Below are 14,311 nucleotides of genomic sequence, written 5' to 3' on the forward strand. Positions count from 1 at the left end.
TACAGAAATAAATAACTTGAATTGAAAAAGTCTTACATTCCTCATAAAGTTAACATAATCTTTTAAGAAAAAAATAGGAGGAAAATAAAAACCTAACATTCCATTCCTTCAAAGATTTCTGTATGAGTGGGTGTCCTGTGTCTCTAATAGGATTTCAGACACAGATGATAATTTGATAAGTAAAACCCAGTATCTTGCTCCAGGAGTCACTGTGAAGCTCTTCACAAATGACAATGTGTTCTAATACCAAAAACAAGAAAAAATAATTCAAAATTACAAAGTTTTCATCCTTTGATAACTGAGTGACTGTCCCATTAGCAAAGATCACCATCTAATATATCTGAAATAAGGTTACATTAACAAACCAGTGAAATGAGAAAATGTATGAGAATGAAAAAAAATCCTCCCTAACCCTCAGATTTTGAGTGGAATTTCATTTGACATGGGAAACACTCTTGGTAACAGAGAAAAGTTAACATCTACATTTTTCCCAAACTTCTGACATTTTTAATAGTCAGTAAAATTTACAAGAGATTGCAGCTGCAGTTATCAAACTCTATACAAAGAAAGACATTTTTTCCTGGATCTTTGCCCAAGGTATTCTTAGTATGGAAATACATATCTGGCTATAATTTAAGTAAGAAGAAAATCCACAGCTTAGTGTTGCAAACATTTCTACTCTGAGTAACTGCATTCTTACATCTGAGTTGCCAAAAAACATTTCCACAACCAGGCACAGAAAGAAGAACAACAGATTGAAGTATTTCAAGGGAAGTTGATTTTCTGTTTAGAAACAATTGAGATTGCAATAAAAATAAGAAAGCACTGATCAAAGTGAGTGCAGCCTTCACAGACAGTAAGAAAGTATCTAGCAGAATAAGTTAAGCCTTGACATTTTACTGAAGAAAAATAAGGTTTTAAATCACATTTTTCATAAATGCAGACAACACAGATTCTAAGAAATTCCATAATTCCATTTGACAAAGACAGGTAGCAAATGTTCTTAAAAATCTGTACCTCAAAATAGACCTAGTCAACAAGTATCTCACAAAAAATTTGCAGAAAAGGATAATGCCAAAAAAAAGGGAAAAGCTACATACAAGTTTAGCAATTTTATTAATTGCACCTTTAATACTTTAAAATTGCATTGAGGTACTATGAGTTATTAGGCTCAAGGAAAGAAGAAAGGTGCTTTACTACCTGCTAGCATCCAAAACCACTCTGTCCTGTGACAAATTCCTTGAAATATAACTGAAAACATTGCAAACATCACCCTTTCTATTCTATTGATTGTGGATTCTTGTTCCAAATCAGCTAAAGAAAAGTTAACAAATTCTCTATAACTGCTGCAAAATATTGAAGTGAAGTGAAAGAATATTTATTTAACAATTGTAGTAACCTTCCTCTTTTTGCTTTACTGAGGAGCACTGGCATTAACAGTGTCCTCCAAAATATATTGAATACCTCCCAAGAGCAGCAGCTATATGGCACAGCAATTTGCCTTGTCAAATCTCCCCCTGGAGTGCATTTGATGAAACTGTATAGACAACTCTTTTAAATACTTAAAATTACTCTCCTTCCTGCACACCCCTCTGTCCCTGTCAAGGAAGGAGTGAAGTTATGACCCCTTTGAAGGCAAAGGGAATTTTTCTCCAATGTCCTTGCCTTAACATGATACCTTAAAGCCTCTCTAAATTTAGGTATGGTACAGTAAGCACAGAAAAGACAGAGCAAAAAAAATATGGGGCAAGGCTTACAACAAGAAGCTGTGTGATTGCTTGATTGCAATATTTAGAAAGATGGATCATTTAAGAGTTTGGTTTTTTAAAAAAATTCTGGCCTAATCTTTTCTCACAGGAACAAAAGCAGTAAGTTAAAAGGGAACATAAGGATGAAAAGTTGCATAACCTGAAACCTTTGAACACAGCATGCATCAAAACCATAGCCCTTATCATGAAGTATCTCTTCCCTAGCTTGAGGACTGTCATTATTTTAAAGAGCAACAGATATTTCCAGTAGTGTAGAACTACCAAGGGAAGACAAACTCAACTTTCCTGGAAAGAAGAGCTTGCTTCTGTTCACTTCATCATCAATTTAACCAGAAATTATAATTAAAACAAAAATATCAGTAGTGACTGAGGCCAAACCCTACTCCAAAACTAAGAAATAACAATAAAATAATGTAAGCTCAAGAGTAATTTGCCCATAACAACTGAGGATTTGCACATCTGGTTCACATCTTATGCACTTTAGTATTTGCTTCCTGCACCTTAGTCGTGGCAATAAAATGGTAAAGCATAAATGCAATAAATTAAAATTGATCAATAAAAAATGTTTTCACTCCCAGTAGAAGTTACAAATCTTTGAAGAGATGCCACATTGCTAGACCAAACTATTTCTTGCAAGGAATAGGACAAAAGCTGCAAGTTTTAAAGTGACAAAAATCCTTTGTAAAGGTGAAAAAATATCACAGGAGGATATCAGGGGAAAAATAATTATAGAAAAGGTTATAGGAAAAAAACTAGAACACAAATGAAAAGCATCTGTTAAAAATATTTGTTTTCTGTGAATGTAATAAATACAGAATATAACAGTAGACATAATTGATAGCATATACAAGAATTCTGAACACGGCTCTTACACTCTATCTATAAAAGGAGGAAGTATTTCTCCATTTTAAGCCTATTTCAAATCTCCTTGACAATTCTGCAATGGCCCTGCCTTGAATCAGGCCTAATCAGAATATAATGAAAAGAGGAACCATGCTCTAGTTTAAATCTGAATTCACTTGCTAGAGCATAACCTTTGGAAAAAAATGTTGAAAATGCTTACAAAGTGTTGAAAGTCTGTTTTTTGCTCCTCTGAATTTGCATATTAAAAAGTCCAGTACTTTAAGTGCTGGATGAATATGTGCTCTCCCAAAACATGCAATCAACATATTGTGTAACAAAAACCTAACATTCCTGATAGGTTACAGATTAGCATTTATCCTCAGAACTACTTCCAGAAAAATCTTACCAGACGTAAACTGTGTAATAGAGGATAATTCCATTTGGCTCCAGTGGAGGTTTCCATGACAACTTCACAGTGACACCCAACAACTGTTTTACAGAGAGGGCTTGTGGAGGAGAACTTGGAGCTATAAAATGAGAGAACAGGACACAACATCTTGTTAAACAGCTAAGATTGGTGGGATATGCAGCATCCTTAAACAGGCTTTGAATTTTTTGTGATAGAAAGTTAACCTTGTACCACACTGGTACAGTATCCATCATCTAATGTTAAGGCACAGCTTCTTTTCCTTTTTCTGACAGATGATAAAAGAAGATTTTTCATGGTGGTGTTAGAACATCTGTTTCTGTGATTCAATGGTAAAAGTACTTCATGAGAAAACAGAGCAATGGCTAGGTCACAGTGATTCACCTACTGCCCAAGTACATTGCTGTAATTTTTTTTCCCTTCTAATAAAAGCAAGAGTTTTATAGAAATTAACACATGTAAAATAGAGCATAATAGTTCCTCTGAGGAAAAAAAGGTGCTGTAAAGAACTCTACAAAGTGCCAAAAGGTGGAAAAGTGGGTAAGTATGTCATTGAGAGATGATAAAATTGTGGGATACTAGACAGTGGTAAAATCTATTCACTCCATCAAAAAAGGACCACATCCATACATTTAACATGTCACAAGGGCAAATGAAAAGATAGGCATTCACTGAGATCCTTAAAATTCATCCCTTGATGACACCATATCCTGACTCTTGGGAAACGTTGTAAATAAATGAAAATATTAGACAATGTTTGGCTTTTTTCTAAGGTTTGTATTCATTCTACTGAGGAAAAATAACTAATGTATGCATAAATGATACTGCTTTATTATCAGCATGTTATTGAGAAATGAATGTTTATCTGCATCTTGATCCATGGACCTATGTATCTCTATGAATACTAGAATTGCATTTGTTTTTCTCAAATTAAACCAAAGAGCATCATGCACTAAAAATTCAGGTCATAGCTGTAGTCATGCATGAAAATTGAGAATATGAGCATAACTATTAGCAAATCTATGAAACATTTGGTCTGAACTTTGGAACACTCTGTTCCTGTGAATACGGAACATGTGGTGTATTATAAATATTGTTGTTTCTCACTTCTTGTTCCCTTCACTATCTTGAAAGTTGGCATAAAGGTTTTATAACTCTTTATATTATAGAAAAAACTATTTCATATTTTTCATGAACAATGGTTCGTTGATTTCAGTAAGTGTATTTACCTGTGAAAAATGTTGACAGCTGTATTTTGTGTTTTACTTGTTATATTATCCTCAGAGGCTGTACAATAAAAGATCTGTCACATCGTTGTGACATATCTAGTTCATTTTACAATTCATCCTCTTATTCAAAGATTTTTTTTTTTTTGCTAAAGAATACAAATCACATAGCTCTAAACAAAAATAATTTCTGCTAAAAAAAGTTGGATTTATCCAATCTAGCTCTTTTCAGTCCGCTCCAGCAATATAATTCTTGAGCAAAGTATTTTTACTGACAGTGTGACTGGTGGGTTGCTTGTGCCACTTTAGAAAGGTTCCCAGAGATTTCCTCCTGAAGCAAAGGAGAGGAACAGACACAACCTTTTCCAAAATGTGACTCACGGCTCCTAAATTAAGATTTTTGCTATAATCTTTTTTTCAGGATTCCCTTGCAGAATCTAAAGAGATGACCAAGGATAAGTTCAGATAACAACATTGTGTACTGAAAGTACAACTATAATTCTAAAGTTCCTCTGCTGATTTGTGACCAACTATAAAAATTAGCAGGGTTCACAACAGCTGCGTTCTATCCTCAGCCTGCACACGCCCCAGCTCAATTTGGAAGTCGTGTGCTACAGATGATGAGCTTTGAGCATTTTCATAACAATAATAATTTCATATCTCTCTATGTGCACCTGTACATGAATAATACAAAAGTCTCCCCCAAGAAACCCCACAGAAACTTCTCTGGATCATTCAAACTGCCTTTTTGTGTTTTTCCTCTTCCCCAGCTCTCCATGACTGAAAAACCAAGTACAATATTTAATTCTACCATGTCATGTATTAGATTAAAATAATATGAGTAAATTAAGATTCTTCAGAGTCATAAGACATTGGTAAGATGAAAAGTCCATCCACAGCAATTGCAGCATTTCATACAGCTTGTACTGACAAATATACAGGTAGATAGATAGATAGATAGATAGATAGATAAATGTGTTTGTGTATAGATACATAGATACAGATAGAAATGGAGAGACATAACCGCCAACAAAAGTGCATAAAACTTAAAAACATCTGGCATGAAATGTAAGAGTAAATTAAGAATGGAGGTAGAAAACGATGCACTAAAACTTCTGACTTACCATCTTCATCAGTTAGTATGTGCAGAGGTGAACTACGAACACCCTCGCCCATTGTGGTACTAGCAGACACTTCTACAGTATATTCTGTATATTTATTTAAATCTAAACAAAAGAAGAATAATTCAATAAAACAACCATTCAATGGGACAAATTCGTTTTTTAATGGACCATAAGTATTTTTGAAGTGCTGAATAAGCATATCACTGATCTGTGTCATTAGAGACTGAAAGAAGCACTGGGAAAGCTTGGAACACAAAATATTTTGCAAAAGAAGGGGAATAACCCTAATTACCACTTTTTACTTCATATTCCTAGAATGATTTGCAATTTGTCCTTGGCTGTACTCTGAAAATGTAGCAGTGAAGGTACTGAGGTCCCAGCATTAATTGCTGTGCCATGCCTCAGCAATAACAACAGAACTTAGGAAAAGATGCACAGGTGAGTGGGAAAGGAAGTTTTTTATCCACAATAAGATCAGAAAGATATGCAGGTGAGTTGAAGGTTTACTTTGTTACAATGAAAGCATACCTATTGAAGTTTCTTATACATGAAACATCTAAAATACAGTGATATGAAATATGTTAGACTCTATACCATTCAATGCCCATTTCACCACAGCACACAAGTTATTTCTCAGACTGGGAGCAAAAAACTTTCTGTAAGGCAAGAAGGATCAGGTCCAACCAATGAACTAATATATCTCTGTCTGTTGCACACTTCTCAGAAAAACTCACAGTTGCCATAAGTTCCAGAGCGTTATATACTGGCCTGTAATACGCAGTGTCAGAAGAGTAGTGTTTATAACTCTTTGCTCAGTCCCATTAGTCCTTGTGAGATATATTGTGTAGGTCTGTATGATTCCATTGGGAATGGGTGGTGGAAGAAAGGATAATTCAATTTCCATGGATGAGATGTTCCTGTAGGTTATGTTTTCTGGTGCAGAATCAGGAACTAGAAGAAAAAAAAATTATAGAAAATGTGTCATTTTCATTGATTTGGAAAGAATTTGTATAAACCAGTTGCAATGAAACACGTTGTAAACATTTGGATTTGTACCAACAAGGTAATTTTTAAAAATGATAGAAATAATCTAAATTCAGCTCCATCACTGTCACGGCTGTGCTTGGCTATGGACCCACTGATCCAGTCCCTGCTTTGCATCCGGTCCTGATGTGGCAATCAGGGTCCCCCACTGCAGGCAGTGAGATAGAGCCCACTGGAACTGGGTTTGGTTACTGTTCTGTTCACTGAACCTGTGAACTTTCTTTCTTGGCTTGGCCTCAGACCTGCCCCATCAGCGTGAGGTGTTTGGCACTCCAGACTGGCCCTGGCTGCCTCTCCTGCCCCCTGCTCTTTGCAGCAGGGTGGTGAGAAAAGTCCTGGCTTGCAAGGCCTCTGCTCAGCTGGCCCAGGGACCCCCGGGCTCTTGGTTCCCCATCCCTTACCAAGCACCTGGCCTCAAATTTTTGCTTAGTATACAAAAAAACAGGGCTCAAACTCACTGCCTTGCAAAGCAAGCAAATACTTTTAAAATTATTAAAACTTATCTCCTAGCCATCAAAGGTTATCATAAAGCAAAGTCTTGTCAAAAATTTTCATTTTTTAAAAAATACTCACCCGTTTCAGAAGTTCTGACCAGAAGCGGAAAAGATGACTGATTCCCATAGCCAAGTCTGGTGAATGCCCTTACTGAGATGTTGTAGAGAGTATATGGCTTCATTTCACTTAGTGATATACTTGTAGATGAGGTATTCTTAATTAAAAAATCATTGGAATCGCTGTACAGAACTTCATAGTGAGTTATGAGACCATTAGGCTGCTCAGGTGGTAACCATTTCAAATTTATTTCTGTTGCAGTTACATTTATTAATTCTAAGTTTTGAGGTGGGGAGTCTGGTTCTGCAACACAGAAATCAGAAAAAAAAACCTTTTCAAATAATTTAATACAAAACTGAGATCATAAACCTATTGGATCCTGACATTGGATCCTAACTGTATCAAAAGGGCTACACTCATTTTCTCACTCTCCTTCTCAAAGCCTTATCACTTTTCCTCAGTTGATTTTGGTATGTCTCTTTTCCACTCATAAAACTAGGTATCTTTCTGCATTATGACAGCTTTTCTGGAATTTCTTTTCTCATCCACTTCTAAATCTATCTGAAACTGCACTTATTAAGAAAAAAAAAATTATTTTCTCTACCAGTCTCTTGCAGACTGATCCTTCAAATCCTCTCATTTTCGTCCTCATATCAGTTCTTTGAATTGGGATTAATGTGCTCTTACTGCTTTCTATGTAAATAACCACCCTTAGTATTTCACTCAATCAACTCTGGAACCAAGAAAAGGACTGTATGCACAGAAACTAAATTCCCTTTAGTGAACCCACTGTAAATCTTGCATACTCTGGTGTGAAGGTCACGCACAAAGCAAGTCCAGCTCCAGGGTGGTGTGTGGCTAAATCTACCAGCAATATATGAGTTCATGTGACTCCAGTGAGCTAATAAGGCTTGGAAGTGTTGAAGGAGTGAGTGGGCTGCACTTATGAACAAAATCAGCTCTGAATGTCAGCTTTGATTCCTCTGAAGGCTTCACCACTTCACCCCTGAAATAATCTGTAAAATCAAGATACAAATATACAACCTACTCAGGATCATAGGATTCCGTTTATGTACAAATACCCATTTGCAGATATTTCAGAATTCACAATGATTTTTTTTTGCCTGAAAGGTTTCACAAATCACTTTCATTCCTGATTTCTGAGTACATTAAAATGTTAACTGTAATAGATCACTGCTCTCTGGATAACAAGACTACCCACACGAATATTTGCCATATGAAGAAGCTTAATTTTTAATCTAAATGCATTTTGCCATTTATCTGGCATAGTAAAATATTTACATGCAACAGCCTAGTTTCTTCCATCCTAATGCAAGTTATCTAGGACAGTTGTAGTGAATCTTTTATTTGGACATATTTCTATTTTCAAGAGTTAAACAAATTTCTGTTCCTAGGAGACATGAATCTCAGCCTGAATTACTTCAGGAAAGCTAAACAACAAGAAAGAGAAGATAAACAACTATGCATAGCCTTATAAAAAGACAAGAATTCTTGGTGGGTTTCTCACTAGTTTCCTCAAGCCTTGCTTTGCTCTTTTATGAATGAGTGAACAGTTGGCTACTGGCTCTTAACAGAGAAACTCTACTTAGAAAATTTTCTTTAACAGTCACAGGCAAGGGATTGTAAGCCTTCAGAGAAAAGAGTAATATAAGTATAAGTAATTTTCTGTTCTTGTGATATGCCTTTCCTCTGTAAAAAATCTAACAGCATAGGAGAATGTAAATTTTAAAAATATTTGCAACTATTTTAAGTTTCACTGTTTAATCTGGTATTTTGTGTGGTTATTCAAATCACTTAAGCTTCATAGATACCCATGAGTTTTAATCCTGTAGTCCTTTTCTCTCCTATAGTTACACTCAATTATTTTTCTTATATTGTAGCACTTTTGAAAATGAGAGAGATAAATGACAATTGGCCAATCACCCTCTGCATTACTTCAGTAAACCTAGAAATAACTTAGCTGAAACCGGTGTAAATACAAACTTGATACAAACAAGAAAAGACTAATATTCATGGCTCTGCTCTGCAAATCAAATTCCCATTTTTTTTTTGCAGAAGCCAGTAACAGCTCCAGCTCTTGCCCCAATGCCTTCATGGGTTGAAAACTGCCTTGCGAGTAAGAGTCAGAAATCAGAAATCTTTGTAATGTAGTATTATACCTGACATTAAAATCATTGACTAGTCTTAAAATTAATAAAACCTATACAAAAAAAACCTGTTTATTATTATAACCAGTCATATTCAGCATTAGAAAATCTTCACTCTATCAGCATCTTTGCCTACAAATAGAAATATGGCCTCTGAATTGTTGAAATGTTCATATACTTTAAAACCAACCTAATTTATACCTGATAACAAAAAGAAAAATAAGATAAAATGGAGTCACAAAGATTATGATTTAGATGGGTACTAGGGACATATTATTTTGAGAGAGGGAGCCTCAGCTCTGCAGCTTTCCTTCCATTTGTCTATCACATTTGAAATTAGTTGATTGCAGATTGTGCTGCAGCTTTCATTATTTTTTTAGCACTTACCTAAAAATGGTCTGAATGAAGTCACTGACTGATAGAAGACTAATAATTTCAACATTGGTTTTATTTATACACCTTGTTCCCCCTTTTTTTATGTGCCAGTCTTCTTTTTGAACAAACACAAACTTCAGTACAGAAAATAAATCATCATTGCAAACAACATATTACCGTCCTCAGGGGTTCGTACAAAAACATCATTCTCTTCAGACAAAGCACTTTCTCCAATTGCAGTAGAGGCTGCGACTCTCATTTTATAATTTGTGTACTTTTTTAAACCTGAAAAGATTAATTTAAAAAAATCTTAACTCATAACTTCACAAACAAGACTGTTGACTTTTGTCATAGCTACTTATAAAACTATAGTACCTGATACTGTTCTGAGAGTTTTTTATACACCTTTTTCCCCTAAAAGAATATGTACATTAAACCATTTATTTGGTGACTGTCAAACTGGCATGCAGTTAAATCAGCAGATTTTGAAGTAAGTCAACTAGCTTCAGCCCTGCAAATAGCTTAAAGAATTTGTCAACGACATCAAAGGATGCATATATGAACATCCAAATTGTCCATATGCATTATTCGGATTAACATCAATAAATAAATTAAACTCCATTAAGAATGTGTTTGCTGCAGTTACTATAAAAATAAGCACTTTAAAATAAGAAACTTATTATTAATGTCGGACAAATACTATTAAAAAAAAAAAACCAAATCCAAAAAAGACTTGACAATTTAGGAATATTTTCCTATGGGAACAAAGGAGACTGAGGCAAATATTCCAAGGAGAAATCCATTTTACAAATTACTGATTGTACCATTTCAAAAATCACTGTTAATCTTAACCAGCCCTCTTCTCCCATCTCACATACCCTACATATTCCTTCACAGTAGACAAATCTGAGTAGTGTCCCAACCTTGTTTTTACATGCAGTTTTGTTGTGTGTGTGTGGATGTATGTGAATGTGTGATATTTTATCCAGATACATTTCAAATGGCTACATTATATAAATTTGGAAAAAATAAGTTTGTAAAATGTACCCGCATGTTTAGATTTTTGTATTTCTTTAATCTAATGACACTGTACCTGTCATAAGTAAGCTGTTGTTTGAAGTTGTTTCATGAAATGCTCTTTTTGTATCCAGTTCCATAGCATAAACAGTATAATGAATGATTCTCCCATTGGGATTTGCTGGAGGATCCCAATACAGCAAGATAGAGGAGGAGCTAATATTCTTGTAAGATATATTTTGTACGGAGCTTGGGACTTAAACAAAAACATAAAAACAGAACAGTAAGTAAATAAATTGCTAAAAAATTCAAACACTCAGTGAAATGCTAACTTTGATAATACCAGAGTTACAATTTACCTTGCTCGAGTGTCCTGACTGTAAGAACTGATGGTGGGCCTTCTCCAACAGCAGTGAAAGCAGACACACTAATTGTGTAATCTGTGAAAGGTGTGAGGCCCTCTATAACATATGACAGCTCTTCAGCCAAAATGTCGATATTATATTGATTATCTGTGAGTAAATAGAGAGAAACAGCTACTTACTCATAAAGAAATTTTATTTCTTATGCATTCTAAGCTCACTTTGGCATGATAACCTGGAACTATTTTATTCTAAATCAATTCTAAATTCTATTTATTCTAAATAAATAATTCTATTTATTCTATTTATTCTAAATCAAATTCTAAATTCTGAGAAATCAGCAGACTCTGTTGAAAATTGGATTGTCAACAGCTTTAACTACTATAACTCCTATAAAATAATACTTGTATGGTAGATCACAACAGACACTGGCTGAAATAAATTTTCAGCAACACAGACATCTTTTAGCAACTCAATACCTCAAACTGAATGAGACCATAAGAGGAAGATTTACATTTAAAACACTGTACATTTTCTGTGTATGACAAAGAAGATTCTTCAGGATTAACATCACAGAAAATATCCACTGTTATTTAAAATAATGGATTAAATTCTGGTTTTAGACACTGGCACATACAGATTAATTCAGTGACTTAACTAAATAATTCACAAAAAAAACCAACCAAACAAAAACCTTTATTTTCTCTCCACTGTTCAAAACACTGTAAAAATTTAGAGTGGTATTTGAAATCCCTGCCTGTCAGCTGAGGGCTGCCTAGTGATTTGTAAATATCCATACTTGGTGAAGAAACAGTGGTCCATTGATAATACAGAACAAGTGTACTCGCTAATGACATCACCATGTCATGGGGTCATCTCCACCTGTTTGTAACCCATATAGCAAAGTTGTAACTTTTTGACCTATTTACCTTCACTGACATTTGAAAACCTATTAGTCAAAAGGCTTAGAGAAATCAAGGTCTCTGAAGGGCTTGGAGATATGTTAATCCCTGACAATCACACCTGCTTTGGCAACTGTAATAACTGATTGTCTATGCAGCTTGGCTGATGGCTTTCGGGTGCTCCTTTCACTAGGAAGAAGGTCAGCTGGGTGACAAGGGGCTAGTTCCTGCCTGTGTGGCATTCCCATTTGCTTCAGAAGGTTATTTGGTAGTAAAAAAATCTGACTCCAGCAAATGACCCATTTATAATTTGCTTGAACCATGTGCTAAAGATCATATCTGGGACAGTGATGGGGGTCCTTCAGAACAAAGAAGCAGGTAGAAAAACACCCTAAAATATCTTACCCAAAGCAGAATGTAGCTCTTCAGCTCCATTTATAACAGGCAAATTATCACCAGATACACTTGTAAATATTACTGGGGAAGCTGTCTGAATGCTGGAATACATTTCAGCTGAACCTTCATACAAATCATTGTCTGATTCCATTGAATTCCAAGGGGGAGAAGAAGATTTGATATTTTCATTTGTTGCATATGGTTCCAAAGAATCAATCAGATACTACAAATTAAAAATATAAAAAAAAATCACAAACCTAGTATTTTATAATTAAATTTACATATAATATAGAAATAATGTTTGTATGTTTGTGCATGCATATAGATACTGTGTAAATGTTGGAATCAAACATTATTGGTCATTAGAATACTTTAAAAAATATAGTCTTTGTCACAAACATGTTCAGCTGCCAGCAGCCTACAATATTTTATTCCGGTTATTGTTTAATCAAGTACCACTTCTTAAAAAAATTCTTAAAATATAAAGTTAAAACTTATATTAAGATGGCAATTTTAAAGTAAGGCCTTTAATTTTAAAGCTATATCTTTGGAGCTATATTGAATAGATACACATTTGTTCTTGGGAGATTTTATTTGTACTAACTATATCTTGAAAAAAGGCAGCAGGCATTGAAAACAAGAGAACTTCAGATGGCCCTTCCAGTCCTTCAAGAAAAGGATTAGCAGGCTGACTAAGTCTCTGAGAAGGAATAAGAGGGGAGGGCAAAAAACAGAAGTTAATAAAATAAAAAAGAGAGAAAAATAAGGGTGTGTATATATGTGAAAAGAGAGAGTGAAAGGGACATAAGTAATATAGGGGCCTGTAGGACAGAAGACACAAAGAACAAATGTTGGAAAGGAATGGCAGCAGATAAAAGTAGAGCAAGAACAATGAAGAGAAACAAAAACTGAAAAGAGAGAGAGGCTAGAGCATAGGTACAAAATGGTGTGTTAGCACCAGATCTTCGTGCCCCTTGAAAATCTGGGACCAAATCCAGGACTCGAGTATCTCTGAATTGTTCTGCTGTCATCGGGAACACTCCCCACTCACACATATGGCCCATCTCATTGCCAGAAAGAGATGCTTTTACAGTGATGTAACTAATACACATTCGTCCTTTCCCTGTGGACTCCGGGTAGAGAAAGGGCAAAGCCACTTTTTTACTCCTTTAACATGAGGTACATTAGCCACAGGCACAGACAGAGCATCAATCTCCCCCAGGTACCAAAAACTGTGTATGACTCATCTTCACCAGTATTTTGTAGCAAAATAGTAGGCCACATGGAAGCACTTTTTGCTTATGAGGATTTTCCATGTATAAGAAAATAGGTTTTTATTGCTACTGGTTATTGAGTACCCTTAGCACAATGTGTCTGCCAGTTCAAGTCCTGTAGCTATTCTAAGCTGTGCTCAATGCAGTTCTAGATAAAGATGAGGTTTTTTATTATTTACTTTGGTTTTCAATTAGAAAATTACATTCAATAAATTATTATAAAGCAGCAATGCTAGTGCACTGAGAACTCAAAAATTAGGAAATTCCATCACTAAAACATTTTCGTGCAGACTATTTCAATTTTTTGTATCTGGACTATGATACAATCTTTAATTAAAGAGTTATATACTTTCCTTTTCCAAGGATGCCTGCCTGGTTTAATGAATGGATCCTTATCCTAATATTTTTTCCCCATGCTCCTTATTTAACATTTGGCTCCAGGGCTCTATTAATTGTATATCATTCAAGTTGAAAGTGAACTCCTTTGTTGAGCTCTACATCAAGAACTTAGATTCCAATTCAGATCCAGTGAAAGACATCACTGTCTGAACAAATAAGGAGTTATGCAGACTTTGAGCACCTGTTTTCAAAATTCAGCCCAAAAAGCCCTGCCTCAGAAAGAATTCAATCCTGAGCTGAATGTCTGCTAGGGGTCTATAGTTCTGTGCTGCATACTCAGAGCATGTAAAGCTCTAAGCATGTAAAGCACATAGCACCCAAAATCGAGAAGCTAGACTGATTGACAGCCCAAGCCCCCTAGGAGATATGATCCCACACATAGATATGCACAGATATCCTTAGCATGCAACCACAGCATGGAGTTAAGCATGTA

The 14,311-nt window shown here is 35.2% G+C and overlaps 1 protein-coding gene across 1 annotated transcript in view; it reads right to left on the reverse strand.

Moving 5' to 3' along the window:
• The window catches only part of PTPRQ (protein tyrosine phosphatase receptor type Q), a 122,120-nt gene that overhangs the window by 72,203 nt on the left and 35,606 nt on the right, over positions 1-14,311 (reverse strand). Inside the window, exons 27-34 of the mRNA XM_056515959.1 lie at positions 12,215-12,428; positions 10,905-11,057; positions 10,622-10,801; positions 9,706-9,813; positions 7,007-7,288; positions 6,158-6,340; positions 5,390-5,491; positions 3,019-3,139 (exon numbers count right to left, since the gene is read on the reverse strand). Coding sequence (XP_056371934.1) covers positions 3,019-3,139; positions 5,390-5,491; positions 6,158-6,340; positions 7,007-7,288; positions 9,706-9,813; positions 10,622-10,801; positions 10,905-11,057; positions 12,215-12,428 — 1,343 coding nt within the window. The remainder of the gene's footprint in view (positions 1-3,018; positions 3,140-5,389; positions 5,492-6,157; positions 6,341-7,006; positions 7,289-9,705; positions 9,814-10,621; positions 10,802-10,904; positions 11,058-12,214; positions 12,429-14,311) is intronic.

The sequence above is a fragment of the Oenanthe melanoleuca genome, chromosome 1A, assembly GCF_029582105.1.
Source record: "Oenanthe melanoleuca isolate GR-GAL-2019-014 chromosome 1A, OMel1.0, whole genome shotgun sequence".
Taxonomy (NCBI): Eukaryota; Metazoa; Chordata; class Aves; order Passeriformes; family Muscicapidae; genus Oenanthe; species Oenanthe melanoleuca.